The sequence below is a fragment of the Harpia harpyja genome, chromosome Z (assembly GCF_026419915.1).
Source record: "Harpia harpyja isolate bHarHar1 chromosome Z, bHarHar1 primary haplotype, whole genome shotgun sequence".
NCBI classification, from domain to species: Eukaryota; Metazoa; Chordata; class Aves; order Accipitriformes; family Accipitridae; genus Harpia; species Harpia harpyja.
Genome location: NC_068969.1, coordinates 24,841,737 through 24,866,540, shown reverse-complemented (window position 1 = coordinate 24,866,540; position 24,804 = coordinate 24,841,737). Strand labels below are relative to the sequence as shown.

The 24,804-nt window shown below is 42.8% G+C and overlaps 2 protein-coding genes across 10 annotated transcripts in view; both read right to left on the bottom strand.

The window, feature by feature from the left end:
- Window positions 1-261: 261 nt before the first annotated feature.
- Window positions 262-3,312, bottom strand: RHO (rhodopsin). The gene is made up of 5 exons (XM_052778566.1): window positions 2,811-3,312; window positions 1,718-1,886; window positions 1,442-1,607; window positions 960-1,199; window positions 262-575 (listed from the first exon to the last, which is right to left on the bottom strand). Exons 1-5 carry the CDS (start codon window positions 3,169-3,171, stop codon window positions 456-458), a joined length of 1,056 nt encoding a protein of 351 aa, XP_052634526.1. The 5' UTR covers window positions 3,172-3,312; the 3' UTR covers window positions 262-455.
- A 4,743-nt stretch (window positions 3,313-8,055) lies between these two features.
- Window positions 8,056-24,804, bottom strand: part of IFT122 (intraflagellar transport 122) — a 34,388-nt gene continuing 17,639 nt past the window's right edge. For 5 of the 9 annotated variants that reach the window (XM_052776886.1, XM_052776879.1, XM_052776880.1 and 2 more), the window contains 13 exons: window positions 23,345-23,506; window positions 20,192-20,358; window positions 19,124-19,295; window positions 17,891-17,993; window positions 16,200-16,340; window positions 15,078-15,175; window positions 14,029-14,129; window positions 12,693-12,858; window positions 11,605-11,716; window positions 11,033-11,161; window positions 10,085-10,164; window positions 9,262-9,426; window positions 8,056-8,516 (listed from right to left, as the gene is read on the bottom strand). In XM_052776886.1, coding sequence (XP_052632846.1) covers window positions 8,427-8,516; window positions 9,262-9,426; window positions 10,085-10,164; window positions 11,033-11,161; window positions 11,605-11,716; window positions 12,693-12,858; window positions 14,029-14,129; window positions 15,078-15,175; window positions 16,200-16,340; window positions 17,891-17,993; window positions 19,124-19,295; window positions 20,192-20,358; window positions 23,345-23,506 — 1,686 coding nt within the window. In that variant the 3' untranslated portion in view covers window positions 8,056-8,426. Of the gene's footprint in view, window positions 8,517-9,261; window positions 9,476-10,084; window positions 10,165-11,032; window positions 11,162-11,604; window positions 11,717-12,692; window positions 12,859-14,028; window positions 14,130-15,077; window positions 15,176-16,199; window positions 16,341-17,890; window positions 17,994-19,123; window positions 19,296-20,191; window positions 20,359-23,344; window positions 23,507-24,804 lie in introns of those variants that run through there. The other 4 variants (XM_052776881.1, XM_052776884.1, XR_008233475.1 and 1 more) reach the window with 4 other exon arrangements.

The window sequence follows — 24,804 nt, the reverse complement described above, 5'->3', positions numbered from 1 at the left end:
GGTGGGCGGCAGCGGCCGGGCTCCATCTCCGGCGGCAGAGGCGGGAGGCGGCTCCAGCTCCAGCCCCCGTGGTGGCAGAGGCAGGGATGCACCCCGGCCCCAGTCCGGCCATCAAGGTGGGACGAGGGAGGCGAGGACGGCTCTGCCGTGCCCCGGGGCTCGCACATGGCGGGGCTGTCAGACCCCGAGGGGGTCTGCACTCGGGGCTGGTGGGCGCGAGCTCTCAGCAAGTCAAGAGAAACGCACGGATTTACGCCAGTGGAGGAGCTAAGCCTTTGCATTTTAATTACAAAACGTGTGTACACATTTACAGCCTTGTTCCCAGGGTTCCTAGTACCAGGAAAGAAGAGCCCGCTCCGCGGGGCCGTGGCGGTGGTGAAGCGGGGCGGGCGGCGGCGGCAGGGCTAGGTTCGCGTTCCCGGGGCGGCGACGCGCACCGGCCGCTCCGGCAGGGCCTACGCGGGAGAGACCTGGCTGGTGGAGACGGAGGAGGTCTCTGTCTTGCCAGCAGACGTGTCCTCATCGCCCAGTGGGTTCTTGCCGCAGCAGAGGGTTGTGATCATGCAGTTACGGAACTGGAAGAGAGGGAATCCCGGGGTGAAGCAGGCAGGTGCCAGGCGGCTCCTGTTGCAGGGCTGCCTCCGAGCCCAGCAGAGCTGCTTGGAAGCCCCCAGCACTGCAGTGCAGGAGGCGGTGGAGTCTCCTTCCCCGCTGCTCAGGGATGGATGCAGCCCCAGCTCTTCTACCGACCCAGCGCCTAGGTCATTTCAGATGGGATGGGATTGCATTTATGAGATTTATGCAACGCTAAGGATTAGCTGCACGACCACCCTCCTGCATGCTGGAACAAGATCAGCTGGAAACAAACCCCCTCTGGTACCTCGAGGTGCCATAACTCTCTGCAAGCTGTTATAAAGCAAAACACAAAAAAGGAGATCGCCTTGCATCCTGCCAGTTACCTGTTTGTTCATTACGATGTAGATCACAGGGTTGTAGATGGTGGAGCTCTTGGCAAAGAAAGCCGGGATGGTCATGAAGATGGGCCCGAAGTCCGACCCCTGGTTGGTGAAGATGTAGAAAGCAACGCTGGCGTAGGGGACCCAGCAGATCAGGAAGGCGATGACCATGATGATGACCATGCGGGTCACTTCTTTCTCTGCCTTCTGGGTGGTGGCAGACTCCTGCTGCTGGGCGGCAGCCTGCAGGCAGAAAGGAATGGAAATGCGATGGAGCTGGGGAGGGCTGCGGCGGCATGGGACGCGGGGTCAGGACTTGGGGTAGTTAAGCTGCACATCTGGAGTTTGCTATTTCCCCCTTCGTGGAGGGTCAGCCTGGGCGCCTGAGGGCCCTTTCTGTCACCAGTCTGGAGCCTGGCGTGGGCCCCTTCCCAGCACTGGGGACGGGGGCGTCCCCCGGCCCCCTGCCACTGGCAGGTACCCACCTCCTTGACAGTGCAAACCAGGTTCCCATAGCAGAAGAAAATGACCATCAGTGGGATCATGAAGTGAACGACAAACATGTAGACGACGAAAGATTCGTTGTTGATCTCTGGCTTCAGAGTGTAATAGTCGATCCCGCACGAGCACTGCATGCCCTCGGGGATGTACCTGCAAGGTGAGCCAGGCAGGTCAGCGCCCAGCGGAGCAGACCAGCTGGAAGCCACGGCCGAGCCGCCACCAGCCGGGCTCCACGGCCCCAGGCACAGCGTCCTCCCTACCTGGACCAGCCAAACAGCGGAGGGCCTGCGCACGCGAAGGCCATGATCCAGGAGAAGGCAACGCCCATGATGGCATGGTTCTCCCCGAAGCGGAAGTTGCTCATGGGCTTGCAGACCACTACGTATCTTTCGATAGCCAGGACAACCAGCGACCAGAGAGCAATTTCACCTGCACCAGGGAGAGAGAGGGATGGGGACACAGGGACTTTGAGCAGCAAGGGGAGAAAAACGCGCTGATGGCAGCATGAGGCCTCCTCGGGCTGTTGTTCCCGAGGAAGACCCCTGGCAGCAGATAAATCTCCACTGAGGGTTCAGAAGGAGAAATGAACAAAGGCCGAGTGCAGATGCGGTAGGAAGGCATGAGAAGACACCTCCTGGCTGCACTGCTGACCCACAGTAACCACTTTGCTGCTGTGTTTTGAGATCCATGGCTGGATCCTACCACTCATCCCGGACAGCACCTGCACCTGCAAGCCTGTGGTCCCACTCTGAGATGCAGTGAGTGCCCGTCATCCCGGGATTTCCCCTCACTACCCACAGCTTCCTGGGAAACTTGTGCCACGAGGACCAAACCAGTACAACAGTTGCCTGTGGCTGAAGGCTGAGCTGAACAGAGGAGGGCATTTTTAGACACACAATTTTTATTTAACATCTGTTTCGGTCAAAGCCTGGCTGACATAGGGAGGAGAGCCAGCTTTGCTAGCCTGTTGCCACCGTGCACCGCATCAGAGCAAATGACAGACTCAGCCCCACGAAACAGGAAGAACAAATTTGTCATCTCTTGTCAGAAAGCAAGCCAAAAAGATGTGCAAATGCAACAACTGCAAAATCTGCTACTAGTTGCTTTTCATTGCTGCACTGTTGTTCTCAGGATACTGAGCAGGTGGCTACCAAAATAAGGTTAAAAAAAAAAAAAGTGTCATTTGTCACTTTCTTCACCTCCCACCCTGAAACACTGCAACTGCCTTGGCCCACATCAGCAGCAGACCAAGAACCTTCCATGTTTTCCAAGATCATCTGGGCATCTTCCCCCCCCCTCCTAAAATCTGGGGCAATTCCGGGCAGAAGATTTTTGAATATTTGGAAAACTTACCGCCCAGTGTAGCAAAGAAGCCTTCAATGTAGCACCCTGTTACTCCAAAGACAAAGTACCCGTTCATTGAAGTGTACATGGTGGTTGTGAAGCCTCCAAAGACCATGAAGAGGTTGGCAACCGCCAGGTTCAGAAGGATATAATTTAGAGGCGTCCGGAGCTTCTTGTGCTGGATGGTGACATACAGCGTGAGGAAATTGATGGGGAAGCCGAGCAGGATCAGCATGAACATGTAGGCAGCCAGCGCCGAGAACTTCCAGGGCTCAGCCAGGTAGTACTGGGGGTACTCGAAGGGGCTCCGCACCACCCCGGTCTTGTTGGACATGGGCACGTAGAAGTCCTGGCCTTCTGTCCCGTTCATGGTTGCGGTTCGTGAGGTGCCTTTTGCTCTTACTCAGGGGTGTTTTTTGTGTGCAGGGGGATCGCCTCTGAAGTAGGGTTCCTGCCACCTCTCAGCCTTCACCGTCACCCCAAGGAAAAGCGGCTAAGCTCACCTCCACAGCGTGCCCCTTATAAAGTGCCCCCCGGGATAAGCTCCAGGCACTGGTGTCAGCACGATTAGGGCTTAAGAGAATTATTAATCATAATCATCCAGGGGTAATTGGCTTTCCTGGGAAAGTATTAAGGTGACACCTGTTTCTGGCCTGCGCTGTCATTGTTGGAGACCACGGCTCATGGTCGTACATAAAGAGGTAGCTCTGTACCGCACCTTTCATTTGGGGGGGCCCAAACCAGATGGCAGCTCCACTCACACAGCCTCGCTCCTCAGCACAGCTGTGCTCCCGAGGGAGCAAGAGTTTGGGGTGGCCCCGCACCCACGGCAGTCTTTCCACCCCACGCTCCAGAGCTGGACATCCACTGCTCACGCTGCCGTCGCCCAGGGGGAGGCACTCGCCCCTCCGCCCCCAAGGACCCCAGTCCACCCTCCATAGGCACTCAGGCGTGCGCTGCCCGTCCTTGCGAAATGCCTCAGTTTTCCCATACAAAGGTACCAGGAATGGGATGCATTACCATCGGGTTGCCAGGCAGAGGGTGCCAGGAGAAGACGAGGCACACGGGGATCCTTCTCTTGGCTGCACTTTCTCAAGGGTCCCGGGCTGAGCTTCCAGTGCTTGCCAACAAACAGAAGCTCCTTTCCGTCCCCTGCTATACAGGAAGGAAGTTTGTGGTTCAAAACCCCACGACTGTGGGTTTGAGGGCTGCAAATGGTGGCTGGACTGGGCAGGTGTGGTGTGGTCCGACAGTGATAGAGGGGTGCCCCAGGCCCGTTCTTACAAGGGGAAAGCAGGTCCATGACACCAGCTAGTCCCCACTGGAGAGCTGGCCCCACCATAAGTGCCATTCCCTGTGGGAGGCTGCGGAAGAGTGCTCTCAGACAGCACGAGCATCACCAACTCTTCCTCCACATGCCCTCAGCCACCTCTTTTTCTGCTACAGGATTTGGCTGGGGAGGTTTGAACACCACAGTAAAACACTGACCCTGCTGGCAGGTTTCCAGTTTTACCCTCTCCTCTATGCTTGGCTTTGTATGTGCTTTGGGTCATGACAATTACATTGGTAACACCTAATAAATAACCTAGTCCATCTGTCCTGGACAGGTATCATTCTGCACTGGTGCTGAGAAGGCTGCTGGACAAGGGCACTGAAGGGAGGTTCTGAGCTGAAGGCAACACTCAACTTCATATGCTGGTTGACAGACATCTTCGGTCTCCCCAAAACCTTGCAGAATCATCAAATTCCACAGGGGAAGCTGTCTTTGGAGCCTCCCATGACCTCCGTGTCTCTCTGCCTCCCCACTCGATGCACTCAATTGTGCTTGAAATGTTCTTTGTGCCAGCCAGCAACTGAGTTAAACATTATTTTCTCCTAATTTGTCAGAGGCAATGGGACAGCACGTACAGCTGAGTGAGCACAAAGAAGCCAACCACAGAGGATCTCTCTTCTGGAGAAGGTGGTTCCTTACAGTTCACACCATCATGATTAACCTTTTAAGCTCCTAAGCTATTTTCCCTATCTCTTCTCTTTTTTTCCACCCACTGTTTACCACCTTTCTCATTAGCAGTCAATAATGTTCCAGCTGGCAGGCAGGTACCAGCTGCTTCCCCCGCGGCAGCTAGGCAAGGACTGTCTGCTCTGCCCCTCGGTAAGGGACAGAGGCTGGAGGGGACCTGAGCACCCACCTCCCCTTGCTGTTTTGGCTGCAGCTGGGGGGGGGGCTGAGCTGAGCATTCCCTGCAGCCAGGAGCAGAGGAGGGGACAATTGTGAGTGCCTCATCCAGCACAGGAGGATGTGCCGGAGACGCTGGAGCTCACAGGTGTAAGGTGGGCAGAAGCTCCCATCCTCTTGGCCTTAATAAACTTCCTTCAGTCCTGGCCCAGTTTTTACCAGTGTTCCCTGTGGGTTAGTGTTTAGCACATGCAAAAAGTTTAAAGCAAAAAGCACAAAGCGCTGTAGTCAAGGGACCAAGCTGGGAAACCTTCACTGTAAGTGGGAAGGTCTGAAGGAGCTAAAGTGCTGGCACCACGGACAAAGGAAGACCTGGCTGGCTGTAGCCAAAGGCAGGCCACGATCACTCTGGACAGTCCCAAAGGTCTTCCTTCATGTTAACATGAAAATACCACGTCATCCCACACACTGTGCTCATCCTAAGTCCCTCTCAATTAACTTTTCACATTGCCAAGGCCAGAGCAGTGCCACTATCTAATTGCAAATGCAGCTGTTGATACTCATACCCGGGCATACAAGAAGGATTAAAGGTTTATCTTCCCAATACACAAATATGCCACCTTAAGCTCTGATGCAATAAGCCACTGCTGAGGTTAGCAGCTGCTGCTCAGAGCTTAGGGCCTGGTGTGCGTCACCACTGGAGTACAGCAGTGGGACAGGCAAGCAGTTAATGAGGTAGAACAGTGCAAATCAAAGAAAACAGTTGGGTCAACCACTCGCAATAGCTTCAGACAAAAGCGCCGTGGTGGGACTTCTTGTACACCCAGGGACTCCTTATCATGAAGTTACCTGGGAGTTTCAATGGCAGAGGGCAGTCTGGAACTATAACATCTTCACAATGCATGAGATGTGTCGAGTATGGTTTTGCCCAGAAAAGCCCAATACACTTTTCAAACCTAGACAGTATTCACAGAGTTGTTTAAAAAAAGAAAAAAAGCTTCCTTGTTTGATCCATTTTGTCTCTGTATCACAGCAAACCCTATCTATTTATTTTTATAATTTGTCATTCCCACTAGCTCTGCAAAGCCAGCTCAGTTCTGGGAGAACGAGCCGAATTCCATTCTGGCTCACATCTCAAACAGCATTGTTTATCCATGTCAATCGCAAAGTCTTCATTGCAAACAGTGACAGATGAGTCAAAAAGCAGATGAGCAGTAATTAGAACAGAATGTTTTTGAAGTGGCAAATTCAGCAAACTTGGTCAGGAACCACTGAGGGACTCAGAAACCCCGCAGTGCCATCGCAGGGTGTCACTTTCAAGAGGAACTCAAGCGGACACGGAGACATCACTAGTTTCACGTGCAAAGTGCTGTTTACACAGTACCTGCTTTACCAGCACCCAACAACCTCAGCCAATAGCTTAAGACAGTAAAGTAGAATATAATTTCCCACTCAAAGCAAAGGGAGGCCGTGACAGTCAGGATGTCATAACAACAATATAACTCATGGTAACATGGGCACAATTTATACTGGATTGAAGTCAAGAGACCTATCGCTTCCCAGCTCCAATCCAGCTCAGCTGGTTACCTACACAAATTCTCCTGCTGTCAGAGAACTACTCAGTGACCATCCTCAGGAGATTCAACTACCCAGGAGTACAACAGTGTTCTGGGTCTGGCTGGGATGGAGTTAACTTCCCTCATAGCAGCCATGTGGTGCTGTGTTTTGGATTTGTGTCTAAGTAAGTGTTGATAACACACTAGGGTGGTAGCAATAGCTGAGCAGTGCTTGCACAGCACTGAGGTTTTCTTCCCTGCTCTGTCCCTCCAGCGATAGGCCAGAGCTGGGCAAGAAGTGGGGAGGGCACAGAGCTGGGACAGCTGGCCAAAGGGGTATTCCACACCAGATGATGTCATGCTCAGAAATAAAAGATCAGGGAAAGGAGGAAGAAGGGAGGATGTTGTGTTTGTGGTGGTTGCCTTCCCAAGTAACCATTACTCATGCTGAAGCCCTGTTCTCCAGGAAGCAGGCTGGACATCTGCCTGCCACCAGGAAGCAGTGAATAAATGCCTTATTGCTTTGCTTGCATGCACAGCTTTGCTTCACTTGTTAAACTGTCTTTATCTCAACCTGTGAGCTTTTTTGCTTTTGCTCTTCTGATTTTTCTCCACAGTCCTGCAGGGAGGCAGGGGAGTAAGCAGACTGCTGTGTGGGGGCTTAGTTGCTGCCCGGGACTGACCCACCACGTTTGGTCAAGCAGCTGCATCATTAAAATCCCCTCAGCCTCAGCAAAAGGCTGAAGTAGAAGGCAGCAGGTCCATCTCCTCTCACCTCTACACATTGTTTGCCCATGGCTCTGGACTGAAACAATGCTGGGGAAATACTGCTCAGAAATAGTCCTTTAGCACATCACTCTGCTGCTCAGCATGAGGGCCAAGGGACCTGCACGACCTCAGAAAGGCCTATGCGCTCACACCACAAAGGTACGCTCAGATCACAAACGCCACAAGAATGGACAGGGTACCAGGAGTTGTGGGAACTATCCTGTGATTTCAGTACTGCAGCAAGTTACATCACTTACGATTTTCTCAGCAGACAGTGAAGAACTCTCCTATCCTGGGTACAGAGGAGGTGCTGTGGGAAACCACTGGCTGACTGTGAGCCCTCAGCTGCTTTGGTATTCCTGCCTGGCACATTTAGAAGTGGGCAAATACATTCAGTTTAGCCCAGTTTTTCGTTAGTGGTGAACACGCTAATGTTACTAGGATTACATACGTAACAGTGGGCAGTTGAGGTACTTATGCCTGGGCAGCTTGGTTAACATGAAATGCATACTTCCACGCACAACCTGGCATTTTGCATTTTAACAAGGGTGAATTCTACTCAGATTAAAAGCTTCGCTCACCCTCCTCTCAGTGTCGCTGTGAGATGGCCCTCCATGCCAAGATCAGTGTAACTCTTACAACCACATTTTAAGAGCCCTAAACTCTAATGCTGTTCTTGCCTAAATGGAATAGAAAGAAAAAAAAAATTCAAGCTCAGAAGCAGCAGCATTATAGCAAATTCTGAGACAAAGAGTAGTGAAAAATAGTCCCATTTATTTGAAGATCTGTCAATAACAGGTACATATTAAGGAGCAAATCAAGTCCTAATACAAGTTGGAGTAAAAACAACGATTACTTCGAGGCTGAACTGGACCCTAGAAACATTCCTGTAAAAATCTGTGGCTCTTCAGCTGCTTGCCTGGGGAATGTAGAGGACATTAACAAACAACAGACATTTTCATTTAAAAAAAAAAAAAGTTACATTTCTTCAACTCAGTTCCACTCTAATGTACAAAATGGAACAAGATGACTTAACTAAGTTGTTAGGAAAACTCTATGAATCTAAGAAGTGTTTTGCCAAGCCAACAGGGGAGTCTGTCAGTTGAGGTATAAGATTGTTTTTCTTCATTGGTTTGACTCATCTATTCTCCGCCGACAGAATGGACAACAACTATGCTGGAGTACAAGAAGCTCATAGTCTTCTGTGTGAAACATCTGTTAATTAGGAACAGATTTAGGGACAAGTTAGCCTGTAACTTGCTCAAAGAAAACAGAAACTGAGTTCAACAGCTTCTCTATGGCACAGACATTCTGAAGCTACCATTACAAGAGAATCGGCCTCTTACTTTCAATTGCCTGAGAGCGCTATACGCTGGAATAGAGCAGCAAGCATTTCACAGACCACTGCCATTATTGTTGAAGAGGCACAAACCAATTAATTACTTTTGCAGAAGGAAGGACAAAAATTAGACAGTTTCTGTGTAAGAAAACGTGACTGACTTCCAGTATTTCAAAAAGCCATTCCTGAGAGGGGAAGGAGAGGGAGAGGGACTGAACCACAAACTTACTTAGTTACTGACTGATCTTCCCTGCTAGACCAGGCCGAAAGTCAGAGACAGAGCAAAAAATAAATAAATACAAATCAGCATTCGTTGTTCAGCCAAGGTTTGCTCGAGAGGCTCTGACTTGCTGTCAGTGCAACTTCTCAAATTCAGCTACCTCAAAGTTTTCAGAAGGCAGCTGGTCCTCTGTGCATCACACAGCTTAGTTTTTGGTTTTCATTGCTTTCTCTGTCTCTGCATCATTTGGGAATTTGCTGAATACATTTTAAAGTATGTGGTTTCAATGATTAGAATTGTTTCAGCCATAGGGTTCTCAGTAGGGTGGTTTTGGTTTGGTTTTTTGGGGTTTTTTTTTGTTTGGTTGGTTTTTTTTTCAAACCTCTCCATAAAAACACTACCTGAAAACATGATGGACACATGGTAATGGAGGCATCTGGTAGCAGGGAACGGTAGTACTGCCATCGCAATGGCTTTGGCCAGCGTTTAATCAGGACGTCCCTCCGGCTCATGGACTGGAGAACAGCACGATTCACAATCACTGGAACGAATTCTGAGCCTCCTTGCTGCAGGGGAGCAGGTTTAAGAAGAACTACTGTTACCAACTGCAAAGCCCTTTGAGGATTAATAAGAAGTTGTAAGAAGCAAAGTGAAATTCAGTAGAAAAAGCTAATATAGAATTGGCCTGAGTCTAGTCCTACCAAACTCACTGTGAGTTTTATTGATACCTTCAGCGACAGTAGCATCCAGCCACATCTCTAACTTGGTTTCAGTGAGCTTCCATTATTCATTTTAACACAATTCCTTGTAAATAACACCCATGCCCACAGCCTTTATTAAAACCTCACAGTAACAACTGTTTTATAGGTATACTGCTTAAACACAGAAACAGCCTGGGGGACAGTCCCGTTGTATCATTGTATGATGATAAAACTGAATTCCAGGAACATTTACTTTAATATCTTTGTTGTTTTGAGGTTATTGTTTTTTTTGGAGGGTTTTTGTTTGTTTGGTTGTTTTTTTTTAAGAAAGGAGTTAAATGGCAAATCCCTTTCCCTCCCAAGTGCCACCCCCCTCTTCCAGTCCCCTGCTTTGTCTCTCTCGTGGTAGTCTCTGCAACACATTCACATCAGAAGAGCAGCATGGATTCCAAGTTAAAATTTTCTATTCATTTCTGTTGTTAACAAGGAAGAAACAACTGGAAGATACAGGTAAGGCTCTTACCTCAAAGCTCAGTTTTGCTGTAAAGGGATCATCATCTTCAATAATATCTGTATTGTCATCAAGCCTCAAACTCTGTGCATCTAGATGCATTTCTTAAGGAAGAAAAAGAGTTCCTATAAAATTAGCTGTTCTCACAGTAGCCAGCACTCACAGAATAAATATGAAAACATACCAGCAGGACTGATACCCTTGTTGGTCTAGAGTATTCTCAAACTGCTACAGTGCCTAGATTATTGTAGAAAGTACTAGAGAAGGGCTTGCTGTGATTCACAGTGACTGGGGAAATTTATCATGCGGTACGGCAAAACTGACCACAACCAAGTATGACATCAGCTCTGCCTTCTTTCCCTCTCTGCCCCCTTCTGACAGATGACAAAAAGCAAATGAAGCAACCTATTTAAATTATATTTTTGAGCAGCTTTAGTCAGAGATTGTGTTTTCTTGTGCACTACTCTGCACTAATATTATATGGCCTCCACAGCAACTAGGAGCTCTGGATGCCAAAGCATTACAAAACAGATTCCAACAGGAATGGTTATGAAGAAAGTCCATGCTGGTTTCCCTTGGCTAAGAGAAGGCAGCCTCTAGAGCAAGCTGTTAGGGGAGGTGAGTAACACACTTCAGATTCTCCCCATTCTTTACAGAAAGAGGTTAAAACAGAATAGGTAAAGCATGGCATTCCATTGTTAAAAGGAAATGTTTCACATGATTAGAAACAAATTGTCCTGATAAAAAAGCTTTATGAAAATATTAGGTTTAGTTAAAACATCACTTTGGTTGTTACACTAACTTGAAAAGGAAACATGATGCAATTGTACTTACATCAGGCATATGTCAAAAAGAAAATTTTAAACCTAATGGGGGCAAAAAAAAATTTTTTTTCTTCAAAATTGTTGCTTTTTTCCCCTAAAGAAAAGGACTGGAAACCAATTTTAATCAAAAGGATACGGTCACTCATCATCTCTTGCCATTTATTCTCTCTTTTATTCAATCTTGGAACTTCAAGATCAATGAGAGCTACAGCTTCTTCATCTGTGATGCCATCTTCCAAATAGAACTCAACCAGATGCAGTACTTCTAAAAGGGTGTGAAAAGCAAGGAGCATTTGACCTGCAAGAACTCAGAAAATGCCTCCTAGAAGATACTGTGCCCCTTAAGAAATGAACACCCTCTGGCTTCTATGATGGCAGTGTTCTGCCCACATGTTCTTATGAAGCAAGTTAAATAAAATTAAACCAAAACCCCCCTCAACTTCTCAAAGGATTTAATCTGTGTTAATGAAACACTTCATACATTCAGTGTCTCATAATAAAGCAATGCTTTACTGCTGCTGCTATCTTGCAATGAAATCCAACAATCCCTGGGACAAGACGCAGGCACTTAGTCAAATCTAACATTAAAAGGAAAGATTTGTTTGGCCAAACAACACTGCAGAGAGAACAAATTAAGTATTAACCTACTAGGTTCATTTAACATTTATCTACTTGAAAAGAACAACCAAATGTGATATTCCAACGCACCATAGGAAGAAGCAGAGAAGACGAAAGGTTGTCTGCAGTTAATGCAGACGTTCCCCAAGTTATTTAGCAAAGGGTTGTTGGTAGAGCACCTATAACACAAGGGCACGAGCTCCTGCAAAGACACATACAGAGCAAAGTAATCATAAACAGATCAGCACATCCTGAACTCTTTCTTTTCAATTAAATATGGGCTCCCAGGGTTTACACCACCGATACTACAACAGCGCTAATCTGGAGAAATACTGCTGTGAAATCAGATCCTTAAACATCTGAAAATGCTTTCCCTCTTTAATAAAACAGCAAGTTCTCACATTAAAAATAGCTGTCTTCACCATTCTAATAATTAAATTTTCACCTTGCCTTGGCAGTAACAGAAGCAGAATTCTGCATCAAATACACAGTGACAAAAGAAGTTGAAAAGAAGGTTATCGAAGCAAAGTTTTTTGCTCTAAGGTTTGATCAAATTTAAGTTCTCCAATTAATTCATCTCTCTTCAAGAGCACAGTTATTTTAGGCAGTTCTTAAGATTGTGTTTCTATTATTTCAGGTGGCCAGGTGCATGTTCACTTGCACAATGCAATTTATTTTTAGTGAGTACTCCATGAGACATGGCTTTATAGAACACTGCAGAAAGTCAGACTTCAGTTAAAGAAGAAAAGGTGTTAAAATAAGACTTAAGGAAGGAAGGTCATTCAAGGGATAGGAGGAGGGAAGGAGTGCTAGGAGTGGGACAAATGAAAGTGACCTCCAGCTGGACAGAGAGAGACAAAGACTGTGGAGTAATTGCATGTGGATCAGAAAGAAAAAGGCTTGAAAGAATTAACAGGCAGAAAGGAAGGTAGATGCAAGACAGGAGAGGGAGGATGGAAGCTGCCCATAAAGAAAGGACTGATTTTAATTTGTTCTCAGGAGCAAAAGGAAGTCTGACCTGAAGAATAATAATAAAAGGACTGTCTTTCCAGCAGAAATATAATTCTATCACAGAGCTATGCATAATATATTTCAGATTTTTTTTTGAGCACAGAGCAACTCAGATTCTTGGATTAGGCCACATATTAATGATTAACATGAAACACATTACAACTTACTTCGCTGTCATGGAATGGCTTGGATCGGATTGTCAGGCTGCCCAGCTCAATTGATTTCTGGAACCTAGCTGGGATCTGCAGTCCCTGTAACTTGTCATAGGCATGACGAGCTAGTTTATATGCACCAAGAGCTTTACTCTGTTTTGCCAGGGCAAATAATGTATTGCTATAATTTAATTAAGGAATAAAAATACATATGGCATTTCAGAAAAACTGCAATACTCTTTCTAATCAGAGAAGTTGGGCAATGAAGCACATCCAACACTGGTACTTTAAACAGGCTTTAACAAGAGAAATCTATTTACATAACTCCATTTAAAAAATGAGTGTGAAAGGACTATCAAAATGTCTGTGGGCAATTATTAGCAAGGTAAGGAATTGACCCTACATAAACATTGCTTTAGTTAAAAATTCTGACTCCATTTACAAAATTTCAGTAATTTTAGGGCAAATAGATTTTCCCCCAGCCAAAAAAAAAACCAAACCCCAAAAACTTAGAACACCAGCAACCCACTGACACCAACTAAATACACATCATCTTATTGGAGATAAAGCATATGCTCTGTGTCATTGACCAAGGGTTGTCTTTCCCTTTCATCAGGGTATAACAGTAACTGCTGTTTAGAAAGCTACTGATCACAAGACACATTATGAAAGACTATACATTTATAAGTGAGGAAGTTATGAAAAGGAAAGCTAACATCCCATCCAAAGCCATAAATGAAGTGAAAAGGAGAAAATCAGGCCTCCCTGTGGCATCCAGCGACCCTTGCTATCTTTTACAGACAGGTGCATTTCCACAGGGTTCACACAGACCGTTTATGAAGTACTCTCCAAAGATGCAATATGCACTAACAAAGCTGTGCAAATGTTAGCCTGACAGACACTACACAGCTATACCAGCCTCATGCGAAGCAAACGCTCCTGTTTCCCCCCCCCCCTCCTGTCTCAGTTCAGTCTCCTTGTAACAACACTGTCAAGATTCAGAGCCAACATCCTGTTCCAGTGACTGGTATCCTAGAACTTGCTTCTCTGACAAAGGTGATACACCAGACTGGGTGGGTGGTTTTGAGAATTACATGTTAGCTGATTTGTACAGCTCTCCAAAACTATTTAAAAAAAAAAAAAGGTAGCGCAGTTAAACACACAATGGCACACAATGGTTTGAAGATGCTGATTATCTCCTTAGGGACAGAAGTCGGTTTCCATTAACTATAACCAACAGCTGAAACCGAAGATACCCTACAGGAGATAGCTGCATTGTGGATCAACATCAATTATTTCTTTCATGTATCTCAAGATAACTTCAGGATTTTGTACTGTATTGGAAGGATACACTTTTGAGATCCCCAAAGGAGTCTCCTTTGTTAAGCTGTGAAGCAGAAACCTGGAAATATTGAAGAGGGTTTCAGGCAAGTGGAAACTGAAAGGCTCCTCCTGCAGTATTAAAAATACAGACACATATTTCTAAGCTGGAAAACCAACAACTTGTATCACTAAGCATCACAGCACTAGGCATCTCAAGTACTGTGTTTCTTTCATACAGTTGCAAAAAGAAGAGGTGCTGACAGAATATAGCAAGTGGATTTTGCATGTCTTTATCACCAAAGCTCATGTCTGCTACATGCAGAAAAAGAGAGAGAGAGATACGTGTACCTAAACCAGACTCTTTAACACACTATTTAAAAACGAGGACAGACTGGCCAGCACTAGCGTAGTCTCCAGCACTGTAAGGTCTGAAATAGTCTGACCAGCAAAGACCTCCATAGCACAGTCTTCTTTTGGGCAAGGGCACAGGTCAAGGGTTCTCAAATGTGTTACAACAGATATTTTCACCAGCAGTGGCAGCAACATTGCTACAATTGCTGGAAATAGCAGGAGCTCCTCACTCATGATTGCTTATCATTTTGGAGTAATTTACACACATCACTACTGTTACACGTACCACACTGTGGGAATCCCTAAGGTAGGGTGCCTTCTGTTCAATCTTGTTTTCCCATGATTAAAGGAAAAGCTGACTGTAGCCTGTGTGGGACCAGAGGCTCAGGTCACTGTGGAACCAAACCAATACAACTAGCAAAAAAGGGCTGAGGGTGGGAAGTCAGTCATCGTCACATCATCTACTCACACTAAGACAAGCACAGATCTGCTAAAACTGCACTGCAGTTTTTAGGAACTGAGACAACAGAAGTTCTTGTACAGTACAGCAGAAGGCTGTTTAATAAAATAAAATAAAGAAATAAATAAAGTTACTATACAGTATCACTACTCTACACCCTATTTAATTGCCTGAAAAGTAATTAATTATTCCTAGTTATTTCTGGACTCCCTAAAGAAAAATGCTCAGGAAGCATAAATACCCAACTTCTAAAGTGAATATCTTACAGTGTATCTTTGAATAGAGTGATAGACATGGTAAACTTCTGCCAAATGCTGGAAGTGATGAAACTTCTGTAACATTTCAGTCTTCTGTTGTTCATTCTCTGCGGGAGGCAAAGGCATTAGTGTAAGTCTCCAAGATGAGTCTATGAGACTCAGCTGGAAGAAAACAGCATATTATGATTTTAGCGCCAGTACTTCCAAAAGAAGTATGTACCAGTTCAAATGTGTCCCATCTACCTGTGCAAACCACACATTACACAGACTTGCCGTTTTTCTGAGGAAATTTCTGGTCTAAAACAAGCATGGTAAAACACAAAACAGTTGAGGCAATGGTCTTAACATAGCTAGAGGCTATAGCTTAAAGGTAGAAAATCATAGGTGTGCATCCCTGGAAACCTCATCCTTAACTTCAGAGTTTACAAATAAAATTAGTTTTGAAACATTTGTTTCATAAATACTAAATACACTACTAAACCACTTGGAAAAATTTGCTTCTCTACAAAATACCTGAGGGGTAACAGATCAGCACTATCATGCATCAGCTGAACAACAACAAAAAAAAGTAGTTATAGCATCAGGCAAAAGGCAATACTATCAATCTTTTGTATTCATTATTACTAAATTACACCTATTAACTACTGGCTCCACCTCTCTCCCAGTCAAATACATTCAGAAGACAAGACGTTAGCTAATGAACAATCAGTTTTATCGCTGTTGGCACAAATAATTTGTAAAGTACGTCTCCAACCTATGTTCAAACATGCCAACATCATCTTTTATTTACTAGTACGTTAACCATCCTATCACTTCTCCAGTTAACGTGTGTTGTGGGAAGGTACATGAGGATGCATGGTCCCAGGAGACACGATTTTGATTCTAGTCAGATTTCAGAAGGAGGCCTAAGCATGCTGATGTTGCTGTTTTGCTTATTTGTTTTAAATAAGCACACGGGAAATCGAGGGGAACTACAAAAATAGCACAAGCCAGAGTTATGCACAGCGTTAAAAAAACCAAAACAAAGCCACACAACAGTGAAGTAGTTGCAGCAATGCTATCACAATTCAGTAATTGTTCGTCTACATGCACAAGAAGGTAACAAACATAAGCTTCCTTTCAGTTACTTACCTTGGGCTATATCTAAACACTGCATGGAAAGCATCCAATAATAATAGGCTGCATCGTTAAATCGGCTTTCAACCACAGCATTGTGCGTTAGCTGCTCCAGCACTCTTACCGCTTCACTCTGCCTGCCAGCCTTGTGAAATGCTACAAAGAAGGCCAAAACAAAGAGGATTTTACAGTGTGATCATATCAATTAACTGAAATTAATGTTTTTAAATTAAGAGCAGTCTATTCAGCCAATATCAAATAGTCTATCCAGGGCAGGATAAAAAGGATTATACACTGCTATTTTTCTCCTTGAAAGCAGCGACACTAATGGAACATGAGAAGCATCTGTAGGTATTTTGTGGCTTTTGCACTGCCTCAGCAGCTCTTGAGCTTATAGATTTTCTACAATGCTGGCTGCTTTTTTTAAATATAGAAAAGAGCAAAAATGCTATCATGATTAGATCTCTGTACAAACAATGGCAGTCTCTATAAACACTGCAAATCACAACTTCATTCAAAAGTACAATAAATTAATGTTTGAAGTTAGTGGTCTGGTTTCTAATGCTGAATATTTTGAAAGAGTACAGCATTTACTATATCATTCTATCATTTATTAACAGCATTTCTTTATTTGATGCTCAGAAGCCCGTATAAAGTAAGATCCTGAATTCTTACTTGGTAAACATGCATTTGGCAAATAGAGCCTTCATATAGAGTAATGGGGATAGGGGGACGGGACACTAACCCCCCAAAACCCAACCCCACAGCACAATGGCCCCCTGACTTCAGCTAGCTCAGATATAACCAAATTCTCACATAGCTACGCAATGATCTCTAGCTCACCCAATTCTGGGGCATTTATATTTGCTGAGCCACAGCAGAATAGAGCTTTGCGGAACAAACTGGGAACAATGTACCTATATTCAGAGTACTATGTGCAAACTACCAAACTGCCCTAAAACCAGGTGCCGAGACACACAAACTAGTTTATGTGGAGACATATCATGTCTGGCATGTTCACCAGCTTGGCCCTTATAAGCAAATGCAATTACACACTTAGATCTGAGCTGGCTCTGGAAACAACAGATGCAACAGTCACATGGAGCTGCACCTGAGAAGAGTAACTATACTAAAAACATGTTGGCTCCACATGGAGCTTGCTTCAACATCTCCTTGTCCCTGGAACAGTTTATGAATTAAATTTTGAAGCCTGTCTACATGATGGAAGGTTGACAGTTCTCTTTAAAGGTAATTTTATAAGCCTAACGAAATACATGAAAATTCTTAAAGAAACAGGAAAATTTTACTTGTACAAACCCATCATTACCTAAATATAAGGAAAAACTATGCTTTCCACTCAGATTCTTAAGGTGGCTGCCATATTTTGAACTCTATTGTGATAAAAATATTAATACAGACAGTTCAGCTTATATGCCAAATACTGTTGTCACGTGCCACACTCAGATATACGATGAGATGGAAGATCTGGACCTGTATTTAGATGCCATAATTTTTGATAGATCCATCACATTTTCTTACAAATAAGGAGACCTCTAGCTACTTTAAGACTGGCATGAAAACACAGGTTCTATTTGGTTTTGAATCCCACCAATAAGAAACTCTCCAGGGCAGATGGTGCATATTCTGTATTGGAAAAGTCTGGCATACATTTTGAGTGACCACTGATCTGTGAGAGACACTCTTACCTTTTTGGGCTTCTTCAAATCTATCATTCTCTGCTAGCCACTGAGCGTAAGGGACATAGACATCATCTTTGAATTCAGGATGCTTTTCACTCAAAGCAAATGCCTGAGGTAAATAAAAAAAATAATCATTTTTAGAATACTGCATGGTTTAAACAGTTAAAGGGTTTAGAATATTCCATGGGATCAGTCCTTTAGCTCTAAGTAAATTCACAATAAAAATACATACACAGAATAAAGAGTGCAATCCATATTTTCTCCAGTATGAAACTAATGTATTTTAAAATAAAAAGCAATCAACAACAAAAGAAAAGAAGCTAAGCATAGTAACGGTCTGGTTATTGAATCAGGGAAACTTGAAAGTGATTATCTATGAAAATTTAGTAGATTTCACAGCAAGAGACAAAAAATATTTTTATTTTTACTGAATATATCTTCTAAAGAAATTGAACTAACACTGTAAATGCAGTTTAGATTCACTTTGTAAACTCACCAACTAGTCAACAAAGGACTAAGTCTACAGTTTTCCAAAGCACTGATATAACTGGGGATGGAGTTTGTCAATTCCAGCAGCACTTTGAAAACATTTCCTTAAGAAACTACACCTATCAAAAACTTAATGTGAAGAAACACGAACAAAATTAATGGTGACCCCAACTATAAAGTGAGTGGTACCAGCAGATCTGTGTTTTTATGGAAAAAGCCAGTGAAGTCAGAACTTTACCTAATCAAAAGCATAAATCCAGTTATAGAGTGGGGTCCACACTAATACAGCACACATTCATCAGATCTAAATTATGTATATGGTGTTTTCACTCAGGTGTGTCCAAATTATAAATAATACAGTATAAAGCAGAATTTGCCATGATTTAATTACTGTGTATTCTTTCTGATGGACTAGAAGCATGCCATGGATTACCATAGGAAGTGGGCAATTATTACTCAACAGGCAAAAAAGGTGCTCAGAAGTGAGACCAAGAAAAATTCAGCCAGGAAACTAAAAAAAAAAACAAACCCAAAACCCAAGCAAAACCAACCAAACAAAAAACCACCACCAAACAAACACTGAACGTACAAAATTAACTTAAATACTCTGAATCGCATTGTACAGAAGCCTCCCTCCCTGCCTCTCTCTTCACTACAGTGGTGGGGGAGGCAGACATTTGTCTCCCTTTCTTGCAACCAGGGACAATAAGAAGTAGTGGTTTTAAACACAGAAATCAAGGGCACACTTACTTCTTCCCAGCGATGAGTCTCCACGTGGAGATGGACCAATGCTTTCAGGTCACCAACCTTCATGTAGGTTTCTGCTGCATAGCCAGGGTTATCAAGTTTCTTAAAATAGAAGGCACATTTTGACAAAGGCTCACGCTCAGCTTTATCCAGTTTTCGAGCAATTTCAATTAACCTAGACCCAGTAAAAAGAAGCCAAATATTTCAGGTTCTGCCTTGTTGTTTTGCCTTTTTGTTTAATTATTGTAATAACTTTACCTTTAATCAGTTATTATTTAATAAATATCATAACAGTAGTACCATGCAACGCTGTTTAAACAGTTTTCAGTAAATATTCCAAATTCTTTTTTTACCTTTTACAAACTTGAAACCTGTTCTTTCAATCTCTACTCATATGCGCAATCCTGTTTCTCAGACTCTTTGCATATTCATGAAGATGGAGGGAGGGAATAGGTCCTACATGACTGACATGGGACATACTTCCTCAACCCTGACCTAAACAAAAGACCCCTGAATAAACATTACTCTATTTGCCACACAGCAAAACTGAGGCAAGGGACGGCCGAGTGACGTGACCAAGACCTTACGGCAACTCAGCTATCGACCCAAAGCATCACCTATTGCAAATCAAGGAGAATTTGACCAGTGACAGGAGTAGCCCCAGAATTCCTAGGGATTCTGTGCTCTAGTTGTCTTCTCTACCCACTAGATGGTTATCCTTAACAGCTTAAAACAACAGAAACAGGCTATCACATATAAGCACTACTGTGATTACTCTGAAAAGCTTAAGGCATGCATATTTTAGAAGACAGTCTCATGCTACAGATGAATCCATTCATACTCCTTGCTGTTGTAATGCATTTGTTTTCGTAACATATTTATGTCCCTACCCTCTAAACATATGTAACTTTTAAAACATTTTTAATTGTAGATGTGCTTCAAATACTCAGTTTGATATAAACAACGGCACATATCAAACAAGTTTTGTCTTACTTCAAAATTATGCAGAATTCATAATAACTCATTTGAGTTTTTGTTATATATTATCTCTGAGATGGAACTAAAACCTACATATCAACCCAGCCATGGTCCCCACTGATTTCTATGGCCTTCATGTGCTCGCCTGCAGACAGGTACATCTCCACTGCTGCTTTTGGTTCATTGATATTCTTAGCCCAATCTGCTTGTTTTTTTATTAGCATCTTTGTGTCTTTGGGGTCTCCAGATCCCAGAAAATCCTGAAATAGTGCAATACAAAAGTTTGCATTACCTTCTGGCCACAAACATTGTTACAGTCCAAATTCTAAAATACATAAAGACTTTTTAAATGAATATCGTTATGACTCCTAAGAAAAGAAATACCGCATACAGAGCAACATGAACTGATCCAGCCTTCAGCCAGTAATCATTAAGGCCCAATGTCTGGTAGGAAACAATGGCAAATCTCCCGTTTAGATAGTTTTCAATTAAAAGAAAAAACAAAACAGGTGGGAGATTCTGCAAGGGCCAGGAGAAGGACAATGCAGATGCCTCAGAGGTAATCAATATGTCCCCACTTGATTTCTTGGGAAGCTTGCTCTCTGTTGATCCTGTTTAAGTGGATACAAATTATGATTCCTGCATGCTTTTCAGGAACATGCCTTTCCAAAACAAAACAATACTAATCTCAAAAACTGTAATAGATCAATTCCAAGTTTCATATTTTCTTTTGCAAGCCAAGAAGGTACAGTTTCATTCTTGAAGATGAGCCAGCCCCACCCCATCCTTAGGTAACAATAGTATACCCACTTAGTATCAGGATGCCTAGCTACAAATCAATTAAAGGCTGAAATTTCATTTTCTGCAAAGACACTTGATAATTATATTGCAATATATCAAAGAAGTTCTTTTATAAGGATGGAATGACAGCTGCTCAAAAGTGAGAGTGACTCTGAACTGGTTGGACTTCTGCAAGGAATGCAAACACCAAACCTGGATGCTGTGATGATGACCATTTTGGAAATATTTCTAATAGTTTGCTCAGCTTCTTCTGCCAATACCAAAGCCCTGGCACCATATGGTTCACATCTGCTGGCATCATGTGCCAGGAGAGGGAAGAAGAAAAAAAAAAAAAAAAAAAAGAAAGAAAAAAAAAAGTACTTCAACACCAGAAGATCGATTGAGGGCAGTTTTGTCTGTTAACAGAACAGGCTACTGTCCATTAAAACAGCTTCTATCAAATGAAAAATCAGAACAAAGGAGAAATGGAAAGGTGAGAAGAGAGTGGAAAATCACCTTATCCTCTGTGTTTCTGGTAAATTCTGGTTCAGATTTAAAAAACAAAACAAAACAACAAACAAGAGAAAAAGAAACCACAAAAAGCACCCACACAACAGATCTGTTCCACTACCACAATTCAGCAGTTTTCCTGATGCAGCCAGTTGACAGGTACAGAACTATATGCCATCTCTATGTCAGCTCTTAAATGAGCTCCACATAGGATTTTGCTCTAGCATTATCTACTGCAACACAGCCCTGATTCAACCGAATAACTATAAGGATGTCATGATACGTCTTTGAATAGGAAAAACTGAAGTGAAGAATCAAGTTGAACAGTATCTTTGACACAACTTGTTTGCCAGCTTAGGTCACCAAAATAACTCTAAAAATCAAAAGCTCTGCTTCTTACAGTATAAAGAGTTTTTTGTGAGTTCTCAGTAAGTTGTGATCTGGTACTGTGATAACAAGCCTATGACCAGATATCAAAGGACTTCCTGACCTCTGCCTCCAGTCTGGACTCTCTAGCCAGAGCTAATCAAAGTCAAGCACAAGAAATCAGATTCTGTAAGGGTCCCTTTGCATAATTCTGGCAGCATTAAAACAACAACAACAGCAGCAACTACAACAAAAACCCAACACAAAAACACCAACACCACCCCCCCCATATATCTTTCCTTGGAAAAATAACTGGCAAACAAGGGGGGTTTACATATTCCTCCATGTACTGTGCACTCCCTGCACAGAAAGCTTCCTTCATATGCTATGAAGTACCTTTCATTTCCTCTGCATGGAGTTACTTTCAAGGACAGGAGACACAAGACCTTTTGCTCTCTGCTAGTTAAATATAGACATGACTACAGCCAAGAATTAAAAGATTCTTATGAAGACTTATGGGAAAATTTTCATCTATGAATTACATTTATGTTCAAGAGGAGCCAAAGCACTGAAGCTAACAAAGACTCATCAGCCAAAAATAGTGGAAGTCAGACTTACATCAGCAAAGCCCCAAAGTATTTATATTAAGCTCTTGGGAAAAAAAAAAGATTTCTCTGTAGCACACAGAGTTTGTGGAATCTATACTAAAACAGTCGATATGCATGTCATGGTAAAGCCTTTGTCCTGTATTGGGCAGAACAAGGCTCTGACAAGTGATGAATGAGACTAAACAGCACATGCATTCTCAGGGATTTTGATAAGAAAACACCATAGAGGGCTTAAAAGCCAAGTAATGCTTTCTTATCACCATATAAAAACATGACTTTTTAAAACCATATTCAATTTATTTCTACATGAAAACAAATATTAAAGAAAAAAGCCAAGACATATTGAATCTTTGGAAGAAAATAGTAAATAAAAATATACTTGGTTAGTATATTATACACTTTATAAAATACACTAATATAGAACTAACCTACCTATTTAAGTTCAAACTCTGAAAGAAAAATATTTTTATTATAATGCAGAAGTGAATTAAATGCATGGTGTGCTCACCTCCACTTCACATGTCTACTACCTTCTTATCTTTGGAAGACAAAAAAATAAAAAGGGACTCTTGAGCAAGATAATGGGGAAGAACCAGTCATAAAAATGAAACACTAAGTTTTTAAAAAAGGAAAATCACTATGACTACTACTATATAATCACAATGAAAGAGTTGCCTTTGGTGGTGTCCAACAAAAAAGTCCAATGAAAAGCCATGAATTCCATGGACACATTTGAGACTACTACACAAAACAATCTGCTACCTCAATAGAAGACTCTGAAGAAAAAGGCTACCATTACATCTCCATGCAGAAGATAGCCATTTTCCCCCTTATAAGTCAAATGAACTTCAACCAATTAACTGAGCAAAATTTGGAATTCAAAGCCTGCATTTCATCCAATCCTTTTGTAGGATTTTACTTTGAAAACAGTTACAGGTACGTAAATATTTCTGCATTTAAATATTGAGTTGCAAACTATTACCTTTGCATAGTCAAACATGCGTAAATCAGAGTACATATTGAGAGCTAGGTTTTCATGTCCACTCTTTTTGTACAACTTTGCTGCCTCATGGAATTTTCCCTGGTAGGCATAAACATCTGCTAGGAACAGTTCATTGTTGTTCTCTCCATGCTTCTTCCGCTCCTGGAAAAAAAAAAAAAAAAAACCAAACAAAAAACCCAGAGAGAGATGCAGAAAATATTCTAGATCATCAGGACCTAGGTGAGAAATAGCCATTGAAGAATTAGATTTTCAGGCTTAGATTTTAACTGTTAATAAAAACCTGTAACAGGATATCCTAATTATGCCTCTCCTACATTTCTGGTGAATTTATAATTAAAGGATTAAATCCCTTCTTAATTAAAATTAGGAAGAACAAAATTAAATGTCACTATACAAACCAAAGTAATGAAAAAATCATTTCTCTGGATTTCGCACAGGAAAATGAACACACGCTATCATTATGCTATGCTATTTTAAAAAAGGCATCTGATGGGTTCCTCATTTTCTCCTGTAGAAACTCACTAGCATATAATTTGGCTACATTAACAATATGTGCGGGTGGGATGACAAACATGAAAATAATTGCTAGCAATAAGCAGATTAAAAAAGTATGTTAACCTGCCTCTGAATAAAAAACAGTGTCACCACCGCTGTCCCCACATGCAAGAGCTCCTGATTTCAGGTAGGCAGCAGTCACTTCCAGCCCACCTCATAGGGAAATACATAGATGTGAATTGAATTTAAAAACTGCACAAAAGGGGGAAAAGCATTCCATGAGCATACAAATTCAATTCTCTACTGCCAAAGGAAACTCAGCCATCACTCCTTCTGGTCACACTTATTGACTAGGCTGATACTGGACTGGTGTTGAAAGTTCCTGTTAGAACTTGGTTAAAAGAATAATCAGAGGAGTTGTTACACCATTTTTTAAAGACTTCACAGAATCTTGCCAGATACAAAGATCTGGCAGCTATGTTTCCTGCTGTCATCAATTAGAAAAAAAAAAAAGTGTCATTATTGAGAGAAAACCATTATATTAATGGAAAACGTGTGCTTAGTTACACCCTTACAAGCCTTAAAAGGAATCTGATACACCACAAGCAAGAGTGACCAATGATGTAGAACTGTCACTTCAGAAGGAGCTTTTTCAAGAAGTCTGAAAGTAAGTTTATGCTTATTTACGACGGGAATCTTCATCATTAAACAGAATATAACATGACAATTCCAGAATATCTTCAATAGATGCAGATCTAGAGATGCATATGTGGAAAAGGAAGGTTAGCAGTGGTAAGAGAATGCTCTCATGTACCTATCTACCCTTTAAAAGTAATTAAAAAAAAAAAAAAAAGAGGGGCTTCTAGCACAGAACTTTGTCCCATGTTAGACACCAAGAAAAGTTAACTGCAACCAACGGGTGTTTTGACAGAACCAGGACAACT

Bases quoted from the DNA above. Each gene is read 5' to 3' on its own strand.
- RHO (XM_052778566.1), bottom strand. From the start codon at position 3,171: ATGAACGGGACAGAAGGCCAGGACTTCTACGTGCCCATGTCCAACAAG. The intron at 1,608-1,717 runs GTAGGGAGGACG...CTCACCTTGCAG, and splicing joins CCGCTGTTTGGCTGGTCCAG to GTACATCCCCGAGGGCATGC. The intron at 576-959 runs GTAACTGGCAGG...CCTCTCTTCCAG, and splicing joins ACATCGTAATGAACAAACAG to TTCCGTAACTGCATGATCAC.